Source organism: Salvelinus fontinalis, chromosome 31 (assembly GCF_029448725.1).
Source record: "Salvelinus fontinalis isolate EN_2023a chromosome 31, ASM2944872v1, whole genome shotgun sequence".
Lineage (NCBI taxonomy): Eukaryota > Metazoa > Chordata > Actinopteri > Salmoniformes > Salmonidae > Salvelinus > Salvelinus fontinalis.
In genome coordinates this window covers 25,958,508-25,985,940 of record NC_074695.1, presented here as the reverse complement: position 1 = coordinate 25,985,940, position 27,433 = coordinate 25,958,508, and the positions used below count along the sequence as shown (strand labels likewise).

At 41.6% G+C, this 27,433-nt stretch overlaps 1 protein-coding gene across 1 annotated transcript in view; it reads left to right on the top strand.

The window, feature by feature from the left end:
- The window catches only part of LOC129829951 (guanine nucleotide-binding protein G(I)/G(S)/G(T) subunit beta-1), a 63,200-nt gene that overhangs the window by 20,038 nt on the left and 15,729 nt on the right, over positions 1 to 27,433 (top strand). The window contains exons 2-4 of the mRNA XM_055892007.1: positions 19,479 to 19,585; positions 21,087 to 21,125; positions 21,582 to 21,688. Coding sequence (XP_055747982.1) covers positions 19,529 to 19,585; positions 21,087 to 21,125; positions 21,582 to 21,688 — 203 coding nt within the window. The 5' untranslated portion in view covers positions 19,479 to 19,528. The remainder of the gene's footprint in view (positions 1 to 19,478; positions 19,586 to 21,086; positions 21,126 to 21,581; positions 21,689 to 27,433) is intronic.

Sequence of the window (27,433 nt, the reverse complement as noted above, 5' to 3'; positions counted from 1 at the left end):
ACTGATGGTAGCGCTCACCTTGTCTTCTCCGGACAAGCTTTTTTCCGGATTCCCCAAACAATCGGAAAGGGGATTCATCAGAGAAAATGACTTTACCGCAGTCCAATCCCTGTATCTTTTGCAGAATATCAGTCTGTCCCAGATGTTTTCCTGGAGAGAAGTGGCTTATTTGCTGCCCTTCTTGACACCAGGCCATCCTCCAAAAGTCTTCGCCTCACTGTGCGTGCAGATGCACTCACACCTGCCTGCTGCCATTCCTGAGCAAGCTCTGTACTGGTGGTGCCCCGATTCCGCAGCTGAATCAACTTTAGGAGACGGTCCTGGCGCTTGCTGGACTTTCTTGGGCGCCCTGAGGCCTTCTTCACAACAATTGAACCGCTCTCCTTGAAGTTCTTGATGATCCGATAAATGGTTGATTTAGGTGCAATCTTACTGGCAGCAATATCCTTGCCTGTGAAGCCCTTTTCATGCAAAGCAATGATGATCGCACGTGTTTCCTTGCAGGTAATCATGGTTGAGAGGAAGAACAATGATTCCAAGCACCACCCTCCTTTTGAAGCTTCCAGTCTGTTATTCGAACTCAATCAGCATAAGAGTGATCTCCAGCCTTGTCCTCGTCAACACTCACACCTGTGTTAACGAGATTATCACTGACATGATGTCAGCTGGTCCTTTTGTGGCAGGGCTGAAATGCAGTGGAAATGTTTTTTTGGGGGATTCAGTTAATTTGCATGGCAAAAAGGGACTTCACAATTAATTGCAATTCATCTGATCACTCTTCATAACATTCTGGAGTATATGCAAATTGCCATCATACAAACTGAGGCAGCAGACTTTGGAAATTAATATATGTCATTCTCAAAACTTTTGGCCACGACTATGTAGGCAGCAGCTTTTGTGTTAGTGATGGCTGTTTTAAGTCTTGTCTTGAGAGAGAAGCTATTTTTCAGTCTCTCGGTCCAAGCTTTGATGCTATATATGGATCTAGGTCTACTGATTTTAATCAAAGCGTTGACTATGGAGTAGTCAACTGCTGCTTTCTGTGTCGCAAAGCCCATGTTTAACACCTGCGTCATTCTTCAGTCATACTTCTTTAAAGGAAGCTTGACACGTGGACTCTTCCATGATTCTTTAAAGGCCCATTGCAGTAAATTTTAGTTTTACATCATATTGTACAACAGCAGATGAAACTAACACTGTAAAAGTGTAAAAAATTATCAGTGTTACTTACTGTGGGTTGCGATTTGGTTGGCTATTCCATGAGCTTGTGGAAACACTTTCTGTCTCTCGTGCTCGCTCGCTCTCTTTTCCTTAATGCTACTGCTGGACTCCATTTGGCAAAGAGAGGGCCTGAGAGCCGGGGTGTGTGCTTGAGTGAGTGTGGCCGAGGCTTTTAAGAAATGGCTGGGAGTGATTCCTGCCTTTCCCCATCAGCCCCCTTGTCCTGGACCTTTTTGTGACCTTGTGTTTCAGCTCCCTTCACATGCATGACTTCCTCACAGCACTTAGCCCCCTGTTCAGACACTGGCCGCACACTGTCCAGCCTGCCGTCCACTCTGCACCCAGTAGGCCTTCATCCCAGTGACGATGCAGGATTTTGGAAAGCCACCCTATGTACCCCCATAAGGAGGGGGGCTGGTAGAAGGGAGTGCCTGAGTTCATCCCTGCTCCTTAAGGTGGATCAGTAGAAGGGGTAGGATTGTCTCGGTGATGGAGGAGAGGTGGAGAATTAAGGGGAGAACTGATGGGCGGTATTCACATCACAGTAACCTGGAATTCTATTTGAGAAGCAAACCAGTGGGAAAAAGGGTGAGTATGGAAGCCCAGTTCATGTTTGTGCTACAGTATGGAGAAGAGCGATAGCTTTTGTTTGGCTGTTCCTCCATATTTTCAGTTCCCTGTCCTCACGAAAGACTGATGTCCACCCGGAATGTGTTTGGTTTTCTTTTGATTCTTGACTTTTTGTGCTCGGTACTGTCCAAGTAGCCAGGGGTTTATGGAGGTAGGCTAGTGGAATGAAAGAAGAATGTGGTTTGTCTCATGTAGCTAGTTTAGGGAGACCAGTTAACCACAGATTTGTTTGAAAATGTTAGTTAACCTAGATTACAGTACATATGTTGGACAAACAGGTTTGGTAGGTGTTGTTTTCATGAGACAGCTATTCTTATTGAGATTTGCTCAAGGGTGTTTCTCCAAATTACTCAGATTTTCTCTCCCCCGCTGTTCATAAACTAGCCTATTTGATTTGAATGGCTTTGAATTTGTGGTTTGTATGGTAATAATATATTGGTACATATCTGGTACTCCTTCAGTCTTGTAGTTCAATAGAAAAAGAACTTCAAATCACATTTTATTTGTCACATACTTTATCAATAACATATGTAGGTTTACTGAAGGGGCCTACACATGCAACAATGCAGAGAAATAATAACACAAGGAATAAATACACAATTTGTAACGGTAACTTGGCTGTATACACAGGGTACCTAGTCGGGGCAGGGGTACAAGGTAATTGAGGTAGATATGCACATAAACACAGTGCATTCGGAAAGTATTCAGGCCCCTTCATTTTCCCTTCATTTTGTTACATTACAGCCTTATTCTAAAATTGATAAAAATGTTTTCCCCCTTATCCATTTACACACTACCACATAATGACAAAGCTGATTTTTTTTTTTTGCAAATGTATACAAAAACTCCGGAAATATCACAATTACATAAGTATTCAGACCCTTTACAGAGTACTTTGAAGTATCTTTGACAGCGATTACAGCCTTGAGTCTTCTTGGGTATGACTACAAGCTTAGCACACCTGTATTTGGGGAGTTTCTCCCATTTCTTCTCTGCATATCCTCTCAATCTATGTCAGGTTGGATGGGGAGCGTCGCTGCACAGCTGATTTCAGGTCTCTCCAGAGATGTTCGATTGGATTCAAGTCCGGCCTTTGGCTGGGCCACTCAAGGACATTCAGTGAAGCCACCCCTGCGTTGTCCTGGCTGTGTGCTTAGGGTCGTTGTCCTGTTGGAAGGTTAACCTTTTCCCCAGTCTGTGGTTCTGAGCTCTCTGGAGCAGGTTTTCATCAAGGATCTCTCTGTACTTTGCTCTGTTCATCTTTCCCTCGATCCTGACTATTCTCCCAGTCCCTGCCACTGAAAAACCTGCCCACAGCATGATGCTGCCGCCACCATACTTCACCGTAGGGATAATGCCAGGTTTCCTCCAGACATGAAGCTTGGCATTCAGGTCAAGTTCAATCTTGGTTTCATCAGACCAGAGAATCTAGTTTCTCATGCGCCAAGAGTCTTTAGGTGTGTTTTGGCAAGCTCCAAGCGGGCTGTCCTATGCTTTTTACTTAGGAGTGGCTTCCGTCATGTGCCACTCTACCATAAAGGCCTAATTGGAGTGCTGCAGATGAGGTTGTCTTTCTGGAACGTTCTCCCATTTCCACAGAGGAACTCTATAGCTCTGTCAGAGTGACAATTGGGTCCTTGGTCACCTCCCTGAACAAGGCCCTTCTCCCCCCGATTGCTCAGTTTGGCCGGGCGGCCAGCTCTAGGAAGATTCTTGGTGTTTCTAAACTTCTTCCATTTATGAATGATGGAGGACACTGTGTTCTTGGGGACCTTCAATGCTGCAGACATTTTTGGGTATCCTTCCCCAGATCGATGCCTCGACACAATCATGTCTTGGAGCTCTACGGATAATTCCTTCGACCTCGTGGCTTGGTTTTTGCTCTGACATGCTCTTTCAACTGTGGGACCTTATATAGACAGGTGTGTGGCTTTTCTAAATCATGTTCAATCAATTGAATTTACCACATTTGGACTGCAATGAATTGGTATAAACATCTGAAAGATGATCAATGAAAATAGGATGCACTTGAGCTCAATTTTGAGTCTCATGGCAAAAGATCTGAATATTTATGTAAATAAGGTATTTTTATTTCTAATAAATTTGTAACAAAAATCTAAAACCTGTATTCACTCTGTCATTATTGCTTTTAGAATAAGACCGTAATGTAACAAGATGTGGTAAGTCAAGGGGTCTGAATACTTTCCGAAGCACTGTAGGTAGGGGTAGAGTGACTAGACAACAGGATGCATAATAAGCAGTATCAGCAGCGTATGTGATGAGTCAAACGTGTTGGTGCAAAAGGGGGTCAATGCGGATGGTCTATGTAGCTATTTGGTTAACTATTTGTCAGTCTTATGGCTTGGGGGTAGAACCTGTTCAGGGTCCTGTTGGTTCCAGACATGGTCCACCACTTGCCGTGCAGTAGCAGTGAGAAGTCTGTGACTTGGGTGGCTGAAGTCTTTGACAATTGTTAGGGCCTTCTTGGTATAGAGGTCCTGGATGGCAGGTAGCTCTGCCCCAGTGATTTACTTGGCCTTATGCACTACCTTCTGTAGCGCTTTGCGTTTGGATGCCAAGTAGTTACCATACCAAGAGGTGACTCAGCCAGTCAAGATGCTCTCAATTGTGCAGCTGCAGAACTTTTTGTGGATCTGAGGGCCCCCATTAAATATTTTCTAGCGTACTTACTGTGATGATCATTTCAGGTCACACTGAGCTAGTGTTGAATGATTTTTTTGAATGTGGAATAGGCTAAATGTGGAATAATTTGACTGAGGACTAGTGTGTCAATCTACGTGTGCTGCAGCAGCCTCAGCTGAGCTCACCATCCACAGCACCTCTTGCTGCTCAGGCAAGCAGTAGCCTCTGTGGCTTGGTGCTGTGGCACACAATAGAACAGGGACCGAGCATCCGACCATGGTCAAACACTGGAGTTTTGCTTGCAGACTGGTCAGATGGTATTTGTCACCTGTCTGGTGTATTACCCGAAGGGAGAGGGCGATTGAAAGAGATTGTTTTGGGAGGATGCGCTGTCGCCACTTCTGCTGGGTGTTTCGACAGAGGGAGAGAGACAAGCAGCAAAGGAAACACCCTTTGAGAGGAAACGCCCGTTCAGAGGCTCCACGCTGCACTTCCTGGTGTAGAGGGAGTGTGCTGACATACACCAAATAAATGGCTGAAGTATTGACATGCAGACAGTCTCACTGTGTAACATCATGGAAGGAAGATCCGTCCACTACTCCTCTCGCTTTTAGAAATGAGCAAATCTGGTCATGAGGTAAATAGCGCCCAAGGAATAGTAATGCGACGGTGTGAAGTCTAAGATCAGCCAGGCAGGAAGGAGTAACGCCACATCATGCAGGGGAGGAGTGGGGCAGCTGGGAAGGGGTCTTTAATTATTAAGACCAACCCCCTCCTCCTCACCCCCATGCTGCTTCAACAGGGCCTCATGGTTAATACTTAATACATGGCACAGTTTGGTAAGAGGCAGGATTTAACTCTCACACACTGACCAAATCTCAGCCAGGTCAACATTAAGATTTCCTACACCACATTTTTTCTATTTTCAAATGCTGCCCCAATTTCACACCAATGTGGCTGACGGTACCATTAGATTAGGTGGGTAGATTGATAGTCAGGGAAGTCATCATTATGTCATAAAATATATGGTTGTTTTGTCAGAGCCTCGTGTGAAGTGTCCATGGTATCAAGCATACCAGTGGTGAAACATCCACAGGCCACCGTCGATGTTTTCAGAGCCATTTCCTAGATTTAGGGAGCATGAGTTTTCTGGTCTGTATAACAACAATAAGGGCTGTCATGGGTTAATGTGTTAATTACAGTTACCTTTTAAGTGTTTGTTTTTTTTTATCTTCATTCTTTTCACCAAAAAATGTGCTTCTACACGATCTCTTTTAAGCACCACACATCCTGTTTCTTTAGATGACAGCTAACACTTCATTTGTAGTTGTGCTGAAGTTAGCTAGCTAACCTAAAACAAGACTGTTTAGAATTAAAACATTTTATTTAACCTTTTATTTAACTATGAATGCCATGGCTGAATGCCTAGATTGAGCAACTAATTTCCCACAATGATTTTAATCAGAACATAACTTCCATTCCATTTAGCTACTGTTTCTGTTGTAGTTTTCAGGTCAAAAGATTAAAGCAAAGGATCCCAATTCTAGTACAGTAGCAGCTTGTGACTAGTAGGGCTGTGACGATTATGGAATTTTGGCTAACTTTTGTCATGCAAACGTAATGTTTTTTTCGTCTTATTGTTTTATTCAGAAAATAACTTATCTGTTGTGACTGAGTTGATGCGTCCTCTCCTTCAGTTCAGCAGCCTATCGAACTTTTATGCATGTAACTGCGTAGGACTGTCATAACTGTGTGCACAGTGCGGGAGACATAGCTACTCGCGCCAACGAGAGGTAGGCAGATCCCTGTTTCTGGTAGGCTATTCGTACATCTGCGTGGCACCTTCAGCGTTCAGATGCTTGTAAAATGACTTCCGCAATGTCAAGTCACAGGCTTTATTAGTTGAGTTACAACCAACGTAACTCGCTGGGTCATTGTTACCAAGTGTGCTGTAGAATTATTTTTATTTTTTTACTGAGTTGTGTAGCCTACCGGAATGGACACAACTAGGGCTGTGGCGGTCATGAAATTGTCAGCCGGTGATTGTTAAGCAAATAACTTCTTATGGCTTAAATCCCGTTAACGGGATAGATATGACAACAGCCAGTGAAAATGCAGGGTGCCAAATTCAAACAGAAATCTCATAATTAAAATTCCTCAAACAATCAAGTATTTTACACCATTATAAAGATAACCTTATTGTTTATCCCACCACAGTGTCCGATTTCAAAAAGGCTTTACGACGAAAGCACACCAAACGATTGTTAGGTCAGTAAGTTACCTAGTCACAGAAAAACACAGCAATTTTTCCAGCCGAAGAGAGGAGTCACAAAAAGCAGAAATAGAGAAAATGAATCACTAACCTTTGATGATCTTCATCAAATGACACTCATAGGACTTCATGTTACACAATACATGTGTGTTTTGTTCGATAAAGTTCATATTTATATCCAAAAATGTCAGTATACATTGGTGTGTTACGTTCAGTAATGTTTTGCTTCCAAAACATCCGGTGATTTTGCAGAGCCACATCAATTTACAGAAATACTCATAATAAATGTAGATAAACACAAGTGTTATGCATGGAACTTTAGATAAACTTCTCCTTAATGCAACCGCTGTGTCAGATTTAAAAAAACTTTACCGAAAAGCACACCATGTAATAATCTGAGTACGGCGCTCAGACACAATAACAAGCCATACAGATATCCGGCATGTTGTGGAGTCAACAGAAGTCAGAAATAACATTATAAATATTCACTTACCTTTGATCTTCATCAGAATGCACTCCCAGGAATCCCAGTTCCACAATAAATGTTTGTTTTGTAAGAAAAAGTCCATCATTTATGTCCAAATACCTCCTTTTGTTCGCGCCTTTAGTTCACAAATCCAAATTCACAACGTGCAGGCCAGACAAAGTCAAAGAATTCCATTACAGTTTGTAGAAACATGTCAAACAATGTATAGAATCAATCTTTAGGATGTTTTTAACATAAATCTTCAATAATGTTTCAACCGGAGATTTCCTTCGTCTTTAGAAATGCAATGGAACGCAGCTACCTCTCACGGGAGCGCACCTGAATGAGCTCATGGCACTCTGGCAGACCTCTTACTCATTCAACTCTCATTCTCTCCCACCTCACAGTAGAAGCCTGAAACAAGGTTCTAAAGACTGTTGACATCTAGTGGAAGCCGTAGGAAGTGCAATCGGACCAAATGTACACTATCTTGGATAGGCAAAGTTGAAAAACTACAAACCTCAGATTTCACACTTCTTGGTTGGGTTTTTTTCTCAGATTTTGGCCTGCCATATGAGTTATGTTATACTCACAGACATCATTCAAACAGTTTTAGAAACTTCAGAGTGTTTTCTATCCAAATCTACAATATGCATATCTTAGCTTCTGGGCCTGAGTAGCAGGCAGTCTACTCTGGGCACCTTATTCACCCAAGCCATAAGAAGATAACTGTCATTCTCACGGTAGTTGACTGTTAATTAACAAAGACATTTAGCATCTCCTGCCTTCCACGCAAAAAAGTAGGATACATTCATGTAATATAGCCTACACCTTCACAATAAATCAATTATTTTATACAGGTCTAAAGAAACATGATATGAAGAGAATGTAGTCTATTTCAGAAGAAAATAATAGCATACTCTGAGTTGTCCTTATGCTAGGTCCTAATGTGGCTATGCCAAATGGCTGTGGGCTACACTAGTTATTTTAGTATGAAGAATACTACTATATGCTTAATTTAGAGTTCTTAATATAACTTTAGTTGTTCTACAAACGTTGGTCTCTCCGTCACATGATCGGGTCTTTCTCACGGGCTACAATGGAAGACAGACACATCGGGGACGCAACTGCGCGTGTCCTTATTCAATTCCGAGGTGCTTATTCAAAATCTCTCCACATTTAGTTTATCAGCCAACAAGATGAGTAGGCCAAGCAAACAGCAAAAGCTCTAGCATATGTCAATTTACTATCCCCCATAGTACAAAAGTCGACTTACTCTGTGCAAGAAATAAATTTTCCAAACATAGTCTTGGAAAGTTGTGGGGTGCAATAGATCCCAAATTAAACTAGATTCCAAATAAAACTATTAGGCGAAGGTCGAGAGCCGCGCGTTCTCCGAAACACGACCCAGCCAAGCTGCACTGCTTCTTGACCCAATGCCCGCTTAACCCGGAAGCCAGCCGCGCCAATGTGTCGGAGGAAACGCCATACACCTGGCTATCGTGTCAACGTGCATGCGCCTGGCCCGCCACAGGAGTCACTAGTGCGCGTTGGGACAAGGACATCCCGGCTGGCCAAACCCTCCCCTAACCCGGATGACGCTGGGCCAATTGTGCGCTGCACCATGTGTCTCCCAGTCGCAGCTGGCTGCGACAGAGCCTGGACTCGAACGAGGATCTCTAGTAGCACTGCGATGCAGTGCCTTAGACCGCTGCGCTACTAGGGAGGATCTTCTCGTGAAGTGTTTTGATATAGATTTTCTAATACATTTGCATTGATGTCTGAATCATTAGAGGGACAATAGAGTGCTGAGTACCAGGCATTTAGCAAGTTTGGTAGGCTACTATTGACCAGCCGCAACATCAGAGCTTGGAGAAGCCTAATTACCGTGACTATGACTAAACGGTTACATGGAATTTGACTGCCTTCATGACTCGTGACCGCCAGTGTGGCGGCAATATTTTGATTATTCCGGTTTACCATAAGAGGTAGTTTTGCTTTAAAAAGTTAGTGTATTTGGTCACTTTTAAATGAACATGATAATTTCATAAAGGACCGCAATAATTTTTGCGGGCTGCACATGGTCGAATTCATAGGTCAGTGGGAGAAGCTCTCTGTAAAATTCAAAATTGTCTTATTTTGAGACTGGGTAAAATGCATTGCATTAATTGACTAAATGTCTTCTAATTTCTAACGATGAATATTGACATAGTAGCATACTAGCTCAAGTCATTTTTGCAGATTGAAGATAAGTTAATCAGTGGGGGATGGTGATTTCAGATTAAAAGTGGGTGGACAAAAAGCATACATTGCCCCCACCCATGGTAGATGCTCAGTCTGCCATATGGCTCAGCCCAGGTGCCTACACACACACACACACACACACACACACACACACACACACACACACACACTGAGGGCCACTCTGGTTAGCAAAGTCATCTCCGACAGAGCCATCTCAGAGAGGCCCAGTTTGAGCTCCCATCAGCAGCAGATTAATTTAAATAGAAAAAGGAATGTGTTCACGCAACAACAAAACATTGGTGTATCGTATCCAGCCGAATCACATTAGGGGAACGAACTAATCAAACCGAATCGCACCGAACAAATGTATTGTTCCTGTATCGTGTCGGACCCATGTATCTAGATGCATATCGAATCGTTCATGAAAGGAGAGATGCACATTCCTACTATCTACTTGAAAATAAAGTTGAACCCCCGCCCTCCTCCTAAAAGGAATGTATTATGACGATATGTTTATCGTCCATAATTGAATGGTTACATGATTATACAGTTATTGTCCCAGCACTAGTGACTAGTTCATGTGGAAGAGCATGGATAAGAAGTAGCCTAGGCTAAATCTAATAGCTGTAGCTATTATATTTTATATGAACTTTTATATCAGACCTGGCTGATTTTTATTTTTTATTTTCGTAGAATACGGTTTCTTCCCATAAAATAAAAATAGATTATACCTACAATCCATGTAATGTGTTTTAAATTAACATGTTTAATTAGGGTCAAATTTGAATGATTTATAAAGTTGCCATTAATCATAATTCATTGGAGAACCATGCAATTAACTCGATTTTATTTGTTTGACAGACCTATACGTTTCAAAACCTGAAATTTGAAACAATCGGGGATGCTAGTGATAGGCCCGTAGAAATCCTTGGCCAAGTCATCTCAACTTTTTATGACCACTTGGACTCTCAGTTTAGTCTGTAATAAATGTAAAGATGTCAAGATGATAAACTTAAGAGTCAATAACCACAAGGCAAACGGAGTTTGTCAGTGTTGGTTTTGGGTTAAATGAATGGCCACTTTGTGTGTGTGTGTGGGCATCAGACCTGGGTTAAAATAACTATTTAAGGTATCTCAATTACTTTCACATACATTCGAATGAAGTATTTGGAAATACACCTGGAACGTTAAACCTAGGTAATTTGACAAAGTTGATGTTGGAAGTTTACATACACCTTAGCAAAATACATTTCAACTCAGTTTTTCACAATTCCTGACATTTAATCCTAGTATAAATTCCCTGTCTTAGGTCAGTTAGGATCACTACTTTATTTTAAGAATGTGAAATGTCAGAATAATAGTAGAGAGAATTATTTATTTCAGCTTTTATTTCTTTCATCACATTGCCAGTGGGTCAGAAGTTTACATTACACTCAATTAGTATTTGGTAGTATTGCCTACCTTTGGTCAAATGTTTCAGGTAGCCTTCCACAAGCTACCGACAATAAGTTGGGTGAATTTTGGCCCATTCCTCCTAACAGAGCTGGTGTAACTGGTTTGTAGGCCTCCTTGCTCGCACAAGCTTTTTCAGTTCTGGCCACAAATGTTCTATAGGATTGAGGTCAGGGCTTTGTGATGGCCACTCCAATATCTTGACTTTGTTGTCCTTAAGCCATTTTGTCACAACTTTGGAAGTATGCTTGGGGTCATTGTCCATTTGGAAGACCCATTTGCGACCAAGCTTTAACTTCCTGACTGATGTCTTGAGATGTTGCTTCAATATATCCACATAATTTTCCTCCCTCATGACGCCATCAATTTTGTGAAGTGCACCAGTCCCTCCTGCAGCAAAGTACCCCCCACAACATGATGCTGCCACCCCCGTGCTTCACGGTTGGGATGGTGTTCTTCGGCTTGCAAGCCTCCCCCTTTTTCCTCCAAACATAACGATGGTCATTATGGCCAAGCAGTTCTATTTTTGTTTCATCAGACCAGAGGAGATTTCTCCAAAAAGTACAATCTTTGTCCCCATGTGCAGTTGCAAACCGTAGTCTGGCTTTTTCATGGCGGTTTTGGAGCAGTGGCTTCTTCCTTGCTGAGCAGCCTTTCAGGTTATGTCGATATAGGACTTGTTTTACTGTGGATATAGATACTTTTGTACCCGTTTCATCCAGCATCTTCACAAGGTCCTTTGCTGTTCTGGGATTGATTTGCACTTTTCGCACCATAGTACTTTCATCTCTAGGAGACAGAGCGCGTCTCCTTCCTGAGCGGTATGATGGCTGCGTGGTCCCATGGTGTTTATACTTACGTACTATTGTTTGTACAGATGAACGTGGTACCTTCAGGCATTTTGGAAATTGCTCCCAAGGATGAACCAGACTTGTGGAGGTCTAAAATGTATTTTCTGAGGTCTTGGTTGATTTCTTTTGATTTTCCCATGATGTCAAGCAAAGAGGCAATGAGTTTGAATGTAGACATTGAAATACATCCACAGGTACACCTCCAATTGACTCTAATTATGTAAATTAGCCTATCAGAAACTTCCAAATCCATGACATAATTTTCTGGAATTTTTCAAGCTGTGTAAAGGCACAGTCAACTTAGTGTATGTAAACTTCTGACCCACTGAAGTTGTGATGCAGTGAGTTAAGTGAAATAATCTGTCTGAAAAATTACTTGTCATGCACAGGGTAGATGTCCTAAATAACTTGCCAAAACCTATAGTTTGTTAACCTCTAGGATACGTGAGACGCCCTGTAGCGTCCCACCTCTTCAACAGCCAGTGAAACTGCAGGGCGCCAAATTCAAAACAACAGAAATCCCATAATTATAATTCTTCAAATTTACATGTATTTTACACCATTTTAAAGATACACTTGTTGTAAATCCATCCACAGTGTCCGATTTCAAAAAAGGCTTTACGACGAAAGCAAACCAAACGATTATGTTAGGTGAGTGCATATTCACAGAATAACACAGCCATTTTTCCAGCCAAAGAGAGGATTCACACAAAGCAGAAATATAAATAAACTGAATCACTAACCTTTGATCTTCATCAGATGACACTCATAGGACTTCATGTTACACAATACATGTATGTTTTGTTTGGTAAAGTTCATATTTATATCCAAAAATCTGAGTTTACATTGGCGCCTTACGTTCAGAAGTTCCAAAACATCCTTTGATTTTGCAGAGAGCCACATCAATTTACAGGAATACTCATAATAAACATTGCTAAATGATACAACTGTTATGCATGGAATTTGATGCACTTCTTCTTAATGCAACCGCTGTGTCAGATTTCAAAAAAGCTTTAGGGGAAAAAGCAAACCATGTAATAATCTAAGTAGGCGCCTAATCAAGACACAAATATATCCGCCATTATTGTGCAGTCAACATAAGTCAGAAATAACATTTATAAACATTCACTTACCTTTGATCTTCATCAGAATGCACTCCCAGGAATCCCAGTTCCACAAATGTTTGTTTTGTTTGATAATGTCCATCATTTATGTCCAAATTCCTCCATGTTGTTCTAGCGTTCATTACACTTTCCAAACTCACGACGCGCAGGCAAGTCCAGCGGAAAGTACGGACGAAAAGTTAAATTATATTACACTCCGTAAAAACATGACAACGAAGTATTGAATCAATCTTTAGGATGTTTTTAACATAATTCTTCAATAATGTTCCAACCGGAGAATTCCTTTGTCTTCAGAAGTGCGATGGAACAGAGCTCGCTCTCACATGAACGCGTATGGTCAGCGCATGTTCAGCTCATGATAGACCTTACTCAATCCCCTCTCATTCGCCCCCACGTCACAGTAGAAGCATCAGACAAGGTTCTAAAGACTGTTGACATCTAGTGGAAGCCTTAGGAAGTGCAACATTACCAATATCCCACTATCTTCAATAGGAGCTGAGTTGAAAAACTATAAACCTCAGATTTTCCACTTCCTGGTTGGATTTTTTTCTCAGATATTCTAGCTTTTATGGCTTTGTAGCAGGCCGTTTACTCTGGGCCTGCTTTTCATCCGGACGTGAAAATACTGCCCCCTACCCCAAAGAAGTTAACAAGAAATTTGTGGAGTGGTTGAAAAACAAGTTTTAATAACTCCAACCTAAGTGTATGTAATCTTCCGACCTTCAACTGTAAGTGTGTAGTAGCACCGATCTCTCAGGCTGCAACCTTAAGAGGCTCCCAGCAGTAGCAACAAGGTGACTGGGTCTGTGCGCCTGCTCCGCTGGGTTCTTAATGTTGTGAAGGTTACCACACCCTGTTCCCCTTCACCAAGGGGTTAATTAACAGGTTTCCTCCCAATCGTCCTCTGCTTGTTAAATCTCATTAGGCTAATCTGGCTCTGTCCTCCCTCCGCCTCTCCTCCCTCTCCTCTATCCTCCTGTGCAGCAGAACATCTCCCTAAATACCCACCCAGCCTTCCTCAGTCCCCTTCTTCATGCCATGGGGAGGCGCTTCCCTCTTCTTTACACCACAACAACCCAATTATGATTCGGCAGTTATCTATACTAGACAAAAATATAAACTTAACGTGTTGGGCCCGTGTTTCATGAGCTTCAGTAAAAGATCCCAGAAGTGCTCCATACGCACAAAGCTTAATTCTCTCACATTTTTGTACAAATTTGCTTACATCCCTGTTAGAGAGCATTTCTCCTTTGCTAAGAATGCATCCACCTGACAGGGATGGCATATCAAGAAGCTGATTAAACAGTATGATCATTTTTACAGGTGCACTTTGTGCCAAAACTGTTGTGTACAATTGGCTTTCTGACTGCAGGAATGTCCACCAGGGAATTGAATGTACATTATTCTACCATCAGCCTCCAACGTCGTTTTAGAGAATTTGGTAATACGGCCAACCGGCCTCACAACCGCAGGCCACGTGTAACCACACCAGCCCAGGACATCCACATCCGGCTTCTTTACCTGCGGGATTGTCTGAGACCAGCCACCCGGACAGCTGATGAAACTGAGGAATATTTCTGTCTGTAACAAAGCCCGTTTGTTGGGAAAAACACATTTTGATTGGGTGGGCCTGGCTCCCCATTGGCTGGGCCTATGGCCTCCCAGTCCCCACCCATGGCTGCACCCCTACCCAGTCATGTGAAATCCATAGATTAGGGCCTAATGACTTTATTTAAATTGACTGATTTCCTTATATGAACTGTAACTCAGTAAAATCATTGAAATAGTTGTTTATATTTTTGTTCAGTATATTTCCATTTTGAATCAAACCGGTCTGTTTTAATGGTCTTTTTTATGTGAATAATGTTTGCGTTCATACTGGGGGTAGGAGAAATTGGGTTCTGAGAAGTGATTTGACTGCTTTGTCTCAGAACCTAGAATGTGGTTGGAAAGGTGGCTTAGTAATGACTATCTTATCCACTTTTGTTCTGATCAAATCTATAGCTGTTATTGCATGTGAAGTAATTGCCACTGGATGCTTTTGAAAATGAAGGAATTCCTCAACAGTTTCTATGATTCGTTTATTAGGCTTTCCTATGCTAAATAGCAGTACAATGTGGAATCAGGGCTTGATTAAGGTAGTAAATGCTGATTTGCTTCATAGGAAGAAGTAATGCCTTTAAAGCGCTGGTCCCCCCTAATTTCACTTCCCTCTCCCTATGTCACTGCATTGTGCTTGATGGAGCCAATAGAACTGGCTGGAAAATGTGAAGTCTGCTTCCCTCCTCCACCACCTCTCTAAAAATAGCCGGCTGAGAGAGAAGGCAGCAGCATAGAGACACACTATCAGTGGGCCTGCCAGCGGTTTCAACACACTCCCACCACCAGAACAGAAAAAGGCCCTCTGAATCACACCTCTGCCGCCATCACAGAGCTCCCCCACAAATAAATATCACACTTACATCACCAATGTAGTCTCCCCAGGCTGCCCCTAAATCCCACTTCTGCCACCATTTACAGACCCCCCCCCCCCTCCACTCATATTTCTGCCACCATGGTTGGTTTCAATGCCATCTGTTTGACCACTTTGGTTTGTATCTATTCCATCTCAGCATATTAATGCCCCCTTTTTTCCCCCATGTAACTGACTATTGTAATGGGATTTATAATCTTATTTTGTCACCACCAACATCCAATATAGCACAATAAATAAATCTTAGACATCCCTAAGCTTACTCAAGGCACCCTGTAGTAGGGCTGGGCTGTATACCGTTTATTGCGATAAACCGGTATTGATGCACGGACCGATTTGGGTTTTTACTTTACCTTCTATACCAGTATTTGAATGTTAGGTTTGCCAAATGTGATACGCAGTGTGTAACGTCCATTTTATAGTTTACTTCGCTACTTGAGTTCTCTCTCCACTCTATGCCGCTTTCCACACAGACCTAGCCACGCTTCCTGTCACTCAAGGAGCGCATTTGAAGACACTTGAGTTCAGTCTGCATGGTCAATGCATATGCAACACTGTTGATGACAACGATACATTTGTCACTGCTTCTTAATATAAATCTACTAGCATTCTAATTACACTATTAGCCTGTGTTTCTTACATCAGCAAACAGCTCATTTGTCTTTTCTTAGCAAGTTGTTCCTAAATCTTGTTAGCCGTTAATGCTAATCGCTAGCTAGCTAATACATGTACTGAATAAGCGCAAGCGTAATTAGCTATACAGCCTGATAATACCAGTGATTGTGTAGACCTAACTCAGCATGTTGTTTGTGCAACAGTGTCTTCTAAATTAGAGGTAAACGCAAAGCAAGCATATGTTAACTACATGAAGTAGTTTAGAAAGAACATTCAATGTAGCTAAAGATTATAGGATCTCGTAGGAAACACCTATCAACACAGTTTCTACCCTGTCACAATAACTCCTCCCTGGCATTTTCATTCGTTGTCATGTCAAAAACTGTATTGAAAGTGCCCACTATTATATTCTAACTATATAATTAGAATAGACATTCTATTCCCATGATTCCAATAATTAACCCAAGTATTTTGCTCTAAATCGCAAGTCGTATTGCAACATGCCAGCAGCATACCACCCTGCATACCACTGCAGGCTTGCTTCTGAAGCTAAGCAGGGTTGGTCCTGGTCAGTCCCTGGATGGGAGACCAGATGCTGCTGGAAGTGGTGTTGGAGGGCCAGTAGGAGGCACTCTTTCCTCTGGTCTAAAAAATATCCCAATGCCCCAGGGCAGTGATTGGGGACACTGCCCTGTGTAGGGTGCTGTCTTTCGGATGGAACGTTAAACGGGTGTCCTGACTCTCTGAGGTCATTAAAGATCCCATGGCACTTATCGTAAGAGTAGGGGTGTTAACCCCGGTGTCCTGGCTAAATTCCCAATCTGGCCCTCAAACCATCATGGTCACCTAATAATCCCCAGTTTACAATTGGCTCATTCATCCCCCTCCTCTCCCCTGTAACTATTCCCCAGGTCGTTGCTGCAAATGAGAACGTGTTCTCAGTCAACTTACCTGGTAAAATAACGGTAAAGTAAAAAAAATTACAAATAAAATTTGGTTGAAAAGAAGGCCCATATTACTTGCCCATATCGTGCAGCCCTACGTGGCAGTGTGGAAATGATCTCAAATGCAGAAATTGATAAATTATTTCTGGGGGGTTGAAGTTGAATTGAACAGTATAAAACATTGAATTGAACAGTATAAATCATAATGGAGAAAGACCCATTTGAAATCACTTAATGTATGTGTTGCCACCCTAGGGTCACACACTACTCATAAAGCAAATTTAGAACTTTTAATATTAAAAAAACATAAAAAGACGTCAACATTTTTTATAATTTTTTTATACCGTGATATAATATTTTGTCCATATCGCCCAGCCCTACCCTGTAGTTTAGAATACTCACAGTAGACCTTACACTTTACAAGACAACGTGTATTTAGTTGATAACGTACAGATCTGCCTGTATGGCTTTGGTTCTGGGAAAGGGCCACACACATGTCATTCTAACTGGCTCTCGTCAGGGAGAAGACAAGGAGAGTTAGTAATAGTATCATGACACATTTTTATCAACACGATTAGGGGGTTAAGTCTCATTGCTTAGAAGTAGACCCAGTTAGCCCGTGAGCCAATCAGGTGGCAGGTAGCTGCTGAGATGGCTCAGGTGTTTGAAGGATAAGGTACTTCATTCAGAAGGTCTCCAAGCTCTTAGAACACACGACCCATACAGAAAAGACCGAGAGAGAGGGAGGTAAGGAAAATAGACGGGATGGTTGAAATGTTTTGCAAAACTCGGAAACTGTTATAGTCTACATACTTGGACTAAGGAATGTGGATATTTGTGTTTCTTTAACTGTGTTGTCAATGACAAAGGTGGATGTAATGGTTTCCCCCCAACGTTTGCACAAAACAGTTTAAAGAAATGCTTAGTTTAAATGCATTACCTATGTACATTGAAGATGTTAAGATCAATTTCCTAATTTGCTGAATTCCTTTATCCCTGTCTTGGTCAAACCTACAAATCGTAAAGCTGGAAGCCTGTTAATGTACTAACACAAAATACATTTTTCTTGTAAAAACCAATGGCAACTAGTTGACGATGACCATGGGTTATTTTTTGATTGTGGAACCAGTTGGTAGAAATGTAAGATGAGCATTGTTGCATAGTGATCGAAGGTAGCATCGGTGCTTAGCAGTCTCGATCAAACGTAGCCTTAGCCAATAATGATCTTCAACCCAGACTGTCAATATGCAGAACTTCCAGCTTGTACTGTAGCATTTATCACTACACTAAGTAGCCTATACTTTTGTGTTTGTGTCTCGTCTCCAGACAGTGAAAGTGTCAAGGCTAAGCCCGTCCAACAGAGGATTGGGGTCAGCGGCATAGCCACTGCTTTTAGGATCATCAGCAGGTTTTGTCTTAACCGGATTTGGTTGGAGGAGCTGAATCAACTGTGTCCCAGGATTACAGGAATGACATTGGGTGGAGAATTCTGAGCCCACTGACCAGGGCCATAGTGTCTGAGAGCTGAACTAGTGCTCGTCCTTGTCACCTGAGCACCTTTATGCTAGGAGTAGCTCACAGAACCCACCAGGCTTCTCTCTTTTCGCGCTCCAGCCCTCTCCGTTTGGCAAGCCAAAGGAAGGTATGTTCTCAATGTTCTCAATGTTTTTGCAGACAATGGATTTCCGCCAATGGATTTCAATTTCGCCTCAGTTGTCCAGGAATGGCTACCGGCCACCATATGTTTGCCTCGAGTTGGCCAGTCTTTCGAGAGGGGATGGGATGGGGGATAGAGAAATTCTGCATCATTTTTGGAAATGGTGATCTTTAGCACAAACTAGCTGCAGAATCCTGTTGCTAGGTAACCGTTTCTTGCTGGCAAGGACACATTTTGGTTTCTCTAGGGTTGGGATTCAGGGTTGGGATTCTGTGATTCCCAGTGAGTTTGTGACTTTATGAATCTTTCGGGGGGGGGGGGGGGGGGGGGGGGGGTGGTGATGTGTGATTCTGAGCAGGAATTGTCTTTACTGTGAATTTTACAGATGCTAGTGTATGCTGATTCCAAATGCCGAATTTTCTTCTCAACAGTTACGTTCTTGGATGTTACGTGAAAATGTGATAGGAAACTGCTTCACTTTCTTCTTTCACAACACAAAGGTGTTAGCTTAAATCTAGTCTACTATTTAGAAATAGCATCTGATCATAACATGGTCTCTATGTCTGGAACATTCAACCCTGGTGCCCTGAGCTTGTCCTTGCTATTTTGGGAATTGCGTATTGAGCCCGTCTCAGGGATTTGGAAGCCCACTTGTTAGGGACCCCATAACAGCTGTTTATTTAGCTGCCTGTGTGTACCAGACCTGGTTTCAGAGGGCGTTTGCTTGAGCCTGCCTGGAGTGCCAGATGGGCTGGGTTTGTACTTTTAGGATTTTATCAGGTTGTAAATACTGTTTGAACCATGGTCTGGTAAGTAACACTAATTGCTAATAGGAAAAACTGTGAACAGGGTGTTGAGCTTGTCTCTCCTCTTTCTCGCCCCTCAGATCAGCACGAGTCCCGGCGGCGGAGCGAAGCACCCCATTAGCAGAGGAAAATGAGCGAACTAGACCAGCTACGCCAGGAGGCCGAGCAGCTCAAGAACCAGATCAGAGTAAGTCCTCTACAATCGTCCTCTCCCTGATTTCTTCTCATAAATGCATTGTCTGTGCAGGGATTTTACATAGAGCCACTAGAGGGCACTACAATTCTCGCAGATGTACCTAAAGCCTAACACTAACTTTGTTCTCAGTTGAACATTTACATTTTAGCACTTAAGAATGCTACAATCAGCGTTATCTTCTCTTTTATCAAAATATAACATACTCAAGCATCTGTTTTAGTCTCAGACAATTCTCTTGTAACAAGCTAGCTATTGCTAGTGAAATCTCTGCAAGATGCTAGCTGGATAGCAAAAGTGAGGAAACATTTTTCAGTTGTGATACATTTAAACACCAAAAATAACACAATTGGGCTTGTGGTCTAGATTGAAATTGAATTGTTTTGGGAGGTTTAAACGCATCTCATTTTAATTGTGTAGCCATGATCTGACAAATTAACAAAAAGTTGAACTCACAGGGCCTAGAGCCCCACCTTCCTTTCCTTTCTCCCCTTGCTATTGGGCTCCCCTTCTCTACTGAGTGATTACATCACTATGCATGTTTGATGCTCTAGTGTGTTTGGCTTTGCTCTTCACGGCCTGCCTTTTCCGTATCCCACATGATTCAAGGATACAGCAATATGTGATTCAAGGATACAGCAATGCAAACACTGAGATTCAGAATGTGTCTAGTGGCATGTATGTATAGCTATATTTTAATCACTGTGTGCTCTTGGTAGATTTACAAACAGTGAGTTAGAGGAATGTGTAGTATGGTAAGGTGTGTATGTTAGGGAGATTTATCTAAATGTTTGCTGTGTGTGGTGGTCTGAGTGTTGCATAGGTGTGTGTCTGTAGGATAGATGTTTGTACGAGTATTTCTGTATCCTCACTGTGTAGAGCCGCATTAAACCGCTGTTCTATTTTTTTGTGTCTTAAGGACCATGTATTCGCTGGGATATGTATAACTTGATTGTTTAGTGTTATGATTTTATAAACAGTTTGTCTAGATGTGTTTAGCATGTGGATTTACACTGATGTCACTGCTGTTTTTGTGTCTGTTTTATATGGATTGAGCAACTAGCACCTCAATGGCACAATTTTCTGACTGTTCACATTTCTCTTGATTTGAAAGGAAATATGCTTAAGTGCACTGGTTTTCTGTGACATCGGCACATCTTTATGTTAGATAATGGTAAGGCCTTGGTTGGACATGGACCTGCATGGGGATCCATACTTGAGGCCCAAGTAGTGAGCTACCAGATATTAAATGGGCAATGGGATCAGTCAACACTGAGCCCAAATAAGTGGGTTTAGAGAGGCAAGTGATGGTGTTGTTTATCAAGTCAGTGGGAATGGTAATTTTATTACCGTGATGGCTGAAATGATTTGCTCAACACTTTGATTCATTGAGGTAGAGAAATTGTCACGTTATCAAAAACTTATGTGGGATAGAATAAGGACTTGTCTATTTAGATCAGTGCTAATGAAATTTAACTTTTTTTGTTACTTCCAGGATGCCAGGAAAGCGTGTGCGGATGCTACCTTGTCTCAGGTAAGAGACCTTCCCACCTTACCCCACAAATCGATCCCGTAGAGTGCAGTTCAGAAACGAGATTGGAGGGGATGGGGAACCACTATAAAGCCTTCCTCATTTTTCAGGATACAGGTGAAGGGCCATGTTAAACCTGTTGTCAAAGCCTAGTAACGTTTAAACTGGGATAGGTAAGCGAGATGCACTGGGGTCCAATGATTCCACGGCTCAAAGGCTGTCCTTAGATAGCAGCAGAGATAGCTCACTAGAATAGAGCCTGCTCTTGCTAGGCTCTTTGTCACCCAGCCAACAAATGCTAGAAGCAGCAGCACCCACTCTCTGTACTTTTATAAATGCAACATGGGGGCTGATGAAGGAAAGGCAATTGTTTCACAGAAGAGAACCTAGTAAAGAGCATCCCATGCAGATACACAGCCTATTTTGTCATGGTCATTGATTGTTCCCCCTTCCCTTCAGATCACAGCAAACATCGACCCAATTGGCCGAATTCAGATGCGCACTAGAAGGACACTGAGGGGGCATCTGGCTAAAATCTATGCCATGCACTGGGGCACTGACTCGAGGTAATCTTATTTAGCCACATTCTGTCCATTAACTAAATAATTCAACCCCTCTCCCTAAATCCAGGAAGTTGCCATAAAATATGCAAATGTTTCCCCCGATGTGTAGGTTCCCTGTATAGAGACTCCAAGATGATTCCCTCGCAATTTAAAACCAAAAAAAAACATTAACGAGTTTAACTTTTATGCTATGTGTTTGTGGACAAGTGTTTTTGTGTCGTTTGTTGCATGTGTACTGTGTGTGTGGTTTGGTGGGGTATGCGGGTAGATAAAATATTCAAAATTGAGTAGTCCATTGTTTAGTGGTATGGCTGGCTGCTCTTCCCTGAGTGTCAGTCAGTGCTGGTGACTCCTGTGTTCCTGAGCTTTGGGGGCCTTCCCAGGAGCCCCTAGCCCAGCAGCTCTCATCTCAGCAACCAGCCAACTAATAACACTCCGCTCCATAGAGACACCACACACACACACACCACACTCACCCCAAACCAAATTGCTTTGTCATCTTGCTTTGTTGCTCCAATTCATTTTTATCAACCCACCCCAATTAAAAGAAGAGACCATTCTTTACGGGTGAGCTCACAATGATGCAACAGAAAATTATTACAATTATTATTCTCCCACCTTTATCCGTAAAGTCATATTACTGTGTATTATTGTCTTTGTTTTGGCGGGTTGAAGAATCTAAGTAGTAGTGAAGTGCACTCGACCAGAGAGATGTAAGTATTGACCCAGAGTCGGGTGCTATTTCGGCACAGGGACTCTGTCTCTCGCTCTGGTTTTTATCCAGGCTGTATCACATCCGGACATGATTGGGAGTCCCATAGGTCGGCGCACAATTTGCCCAGCGTCGTCTGGGTTTGGCCGGGGTAGGCCACCATTGTAAATAAGCATTTGTTCTTAACTGACTTGCTCACCATTGTAAAATAAAGGTTAAAAAAATACATACATACATACATACATACAGTTGAAGTCGGAGGTTTACTTACATACACTTAGGTTGGAGTCATTAACTCGTTTTTCAACCACGGCACAATTTTCTTGTTAACAAACTATAGTTTTGGCAAGTCGGTTAGGACATCTACTTTGTGCATGACACAAGTACATTTTCCTACAATTGTTTACAGACAGATTATTTCACTTATAATTCACTGTATCACAATTCCAGTGGGTCAGAAGTTTACATACACAAAGTTGACGGTGCCTTTTAAACAGCTTGGAGAATTCCAGGAAATGACTTCATGGCTTTAAAAGCTTCTGATAAGCAATTGACATCATTTGATTCAATTGGAGGTGTTCCTGTGGATGTATTTCAAGGCCTACCTCCAAACTCATTGCCTCTTTGCTTGACATCATGGGAAAATCAAAAGAAATCAGCTAAGACCTCAGAAAAACAATTGTAGACCTTCACAAGTCTGGTTCATCCTTGGGAGCAATTTCCATACGCCTGAAGGTACCATGTTCATCTGTACAAACAATAGTATAAACACCATGGGACCACGCAGCCGTCATACCGCTCAGGAAGGAGACGTGTTCTGTCTCCTAGAGATGAACGTACTTTGGTGCGAAAATTGCAAATCAATCCCAGAACAACAGCAAAGGACCTTGTGAAGATGCTGGATGAAACAGGTACAAACGTATCTATATCCACAGTAAAAACGAGTCCTATACCGACATAACCTGAAAGGCCGCTCAGCAAGGAAGAAGCCACTGCTCCAAAACTGCCATAAAAATGCCAGACTACGGTTTGCAACTGCACATGTGGACAAATATTCAACTTTTTGGAGAAATATCCTCTGGTCTGATGAAACAAAAATAGAACTGTTTGGCCGTAATTACTATCGTTGTGTTTTGGAGGAAAAGGGGGGAGGCATGCAAGCCGAAGAACACCATCCCAACCGTGAAGCATGGGGCTGGCCTCATCATTTTGTGGGGGTGCTTTACTGCAGGAGGGACTGGTGCACTTCACAAAATAGTTGGCATCATGAGGAAGGAAACTTATTTGGATATATTGAAGCAACATCTCAAGACATCAGCCAGGAAGTTAAAGCTTGGTCGCAAATGGGTCTTCCAAATGGACAATGACCCCAAGCGTATTTCCAAAGTTGTGGCAACATGGCTTAAGGACAACAAAGTCAAGGTTTTGGAGTGGCCATCACAAAGCCCTGACCTCAATCCTATAGAAAATTTGTGGGCAGAACTGAAAAAGCATGTGCTAGCAAGGAGGCTGACAAACCTGACTGAGTTACACCAGCTCTGTCAGGAAAAATGGGCCAAAATTAACTAAATTATTGTGGGAAGCTTCTGGAGGGCTACACAAAACATTTGACCCAAGTTAAAAAGGCAATGCTACCAAATACTAATTGAGTGTATGTAAACTTCTGACCCACTGGGAATGTGATGAAAGAAATAAAAGCTGAAATAATTCATTCTCTCAGCTATTATTCTGACGTTTCACATTCTTAAAATAAAGTGGTCATCCTAACTGACCTAAGACGGGGAATTTTTACTAGGATTAAATGTCAGAAATTGTGAACTGTGTTTAAATGTATTTGGCTAAAGTGTATGTAAACTTCTGACTTAGTGTGTGTGAGATATATATATATATATCTCACACACATACACTACCATTCAAAAGTTAGATTTCCCTTCGAAATGTCCTTGTTTTTGAAAGAAAAGCAAATTTTGTCCATTTTTAAAATAACATCTAATTGATCAGAAATACAGTGTTTACGTTGTAAATGACTAATCCAAGTTTATCATTTTATAAGGCTAATTGATCATTAGAAAACCCTTTTGAAAATGTTAGCACAGCTGAATTTTATGAAAGGCATTGATGTTTATGGTTAGGTACACATTGGAGCAGCGCATCGATTATATGCAACGCAGGACACTCTAGATAACTACACGTGGTTGATGATATTACTAGTTTAACTAGTGATTATGATTGATTGTTTTTTTATAAGATAAGTTTAATGCTAGCTAGCAACTTACCTTGGCTTCTACTGCATTCGTGTAACAGGCAGGCTCCTCGTGGAGTGCAATGTAATCAGGTGGTTAGAGCGTTGGACTAGTTAACTGTAAGGTTGCAAAATTGAATCTCCCGAGCTAACAAGGTAAAAATCTGTCGTTCTGCCCCTGAACGAGGCACTTAACCCACCGTTCCTAGGCCGTCATTGAAAATAAGAATGTGTTCTTAAATAAACTGACTTGCCTAGTTAAATAAAGATTAAATAAAGGTGTAAAGAAATATATATATATTTATGTTCTCGGCCTATTCGGTGTCCAAAAATACCGATTTCCGATTGTTATGATAACTTGAAATCGGCACTAATTAATCGGCCATTCCGATTAATCGGTCGACCTCTACTTCTGGGACACAATATACAATAAGCAAAGCCAAGCATCACACAGTTCACCCTTTCCCCTCTGTGTCTCACTCACTCAATTGCGTTCCTACCGCTCCCTCTACACACACGTGCTACTGAAATAAATGCCTATAAAACGTATCTAACTGATAAGATACACAAGCTACATTCCTTGCCAAATGATGACAGTTTAATCACAAATTCTAAATGGACTGGTTGACAGTAGGGAAAATGTGTTCCAACAATGAGCTGCAGTTTTCAAATAATTGCATAATTTTGTGGTTGTCACTACTTGCCACAAAGTCAAAATTGTCTAAATCGTAAAATTTAATGAAAAAAAAACATTTGCTTTTTGGTATTAATTTAAGGAAAGGCAAAAGGTTAATAGTGTGGTTAAGGTTGGGGGTTAGGTTTAAAATCAGATTTTTTTCAAAGCAAATTTGTAGAAAGAGGCAGGGTTTGACTTTGTGGCTGAGGTAACTAACTGCGAACTGTAAGTGGCATTTAGAATTGGAATCGGCATTAACAGGTTCCACACTGAAATTATGCAAAAACAGTACTTTGATAAAGACTGAGCGTATTTACACTACCATTCAAAAGTTTGGGGTCACTTAGAAATGTCCTTGTTTTTGAAAGAAAAGTTACATTTTTGTACATTAAAATAACATCAAATTGATCAGAAATACAGTGTAGAACTTGTTAATATTTATTGTAAACGACTATTGTAGCCGGAAACGACAGATTTTTTTTAATGAAATATCTGCATTAGGCGTACAGGGGCCCATTATCAGCAACCATCATTCCTGTGTTCTAATGCCAAGTTGTTAGCTAATCCAAGTTTATAATTTTAAAAGGATAATTGTCATTAGAAAACCCTTTTGCAATTATGTTAGCACAGTTAGTCTGTTCTGATTTAAAGAAGCAATAAAACTGTCCTTTAGACTAGTTGATTATCTGGAGCATCAGCGTTTGTGGGTTCGATTACAGGCTCAAAATGGCCAGAAACAAAGTATTTTCTTCTGAAACTCGTCAGTCTATACTTGTTCTGAGAAATGAAGGCTACAATGCTGTGTACTACTACCTTCACAGAACAGCTCAAACTCGCTCTAACCAGAATAGAAAGAGTGGGAGGCCCAGGTGCACAGCTGAGCAAGAGGACAAGTACATCAGTGTCTCTAGTTTGAGAAACAGACGCCTCACTAGTCCTTAACTGGCATCTTCATTAAATAGTACCCGCAAAACACCAGTCTGGCTTTTTCTTTGCAACTCTGCTAGAAGGCCATCATCCCGGAGTCGCCTCTTTACTGTTGACATTGAGAATGGTGTTTTGCTGGTACTATTTAATGAAGCTGCCAGTTGAGGACTTGTGAGGCGTCTGTTTCTCAAACTAGACACTCTAATGTACTTGTCCTCTTGCTCAGTTGTGCACCGGGTCCTCCCACTCTTTCTATTCTGGTTAGGGCCAGTTTGCGCTGTTCTGTGAAGGGAGTAGTACAGAGCGTTGTATGAGATCTTCAGTGTCTCTGCAATTTCTTGCATGGAATAGCCTTCATTTTTCTGAACAAGAATAGACTGATGAGTTTCAGAAGCTAGTTTGTTTCTGGCCATTTTGACCCTTTAATCGGACCTACAGATGCTGGTGCTCCAGATACTCAACTAGTCAAAAGAAGGCCAGTGTTATTGCTTATTTAATCAGAACAACAGTTTTCAGCTGTGCTAACAGCAAAAGTGTTCTCTAATGATCAATTAGCTTTTTAAAATGATAACCTTGGATTAGCTAACACACCGTGCCTTTGGAACAGAGTGATGGTTGCTGATAATGGGCCTAGTAGTTATTCCCCCCAAAAATCTGCCATTTCCAGCTACAATAGCCATTTACAACCCTAACAATGTCTGCACTGTATTTCTGATCAATTTGATGTTATTTTAATGGAAAAAAATGTGCCTTTTTTCCAAAAACAAGGACATTTCTAAGTGACCCCAAAACTTTTGAACGGTAGTGTGTGTGTGTATACAGTTGAAGTTGGAAGTTTATATACACCTTACTTAAATACATTTAATCTGTTTTTCACAATTCCTGACATTTAATCCTAGTATAAATTCCTTCTCTTAGGCCAGTTATGATCACTACTTTATTTTAAGAGTGTGAAATGTCAGAATAATAGTAGAGTGATTTATTTCAGCTTTTATTTCTCATCACATTCCCAGTGGGTCAGAAGTTTACATACACTCAATTAGTATTTGGTAGCATTGCCTTTAAATTGTTTAACTAGGGTCAAATGTTTCAGGTAGCCTTCCACAAGCTTCCCACAATTAGGAGGGTGAATTTTGGTCTATTCCTCCTGACAGAGCTGGTGTAACTGAGTCAGGTTTGTAGGCCTCCTTG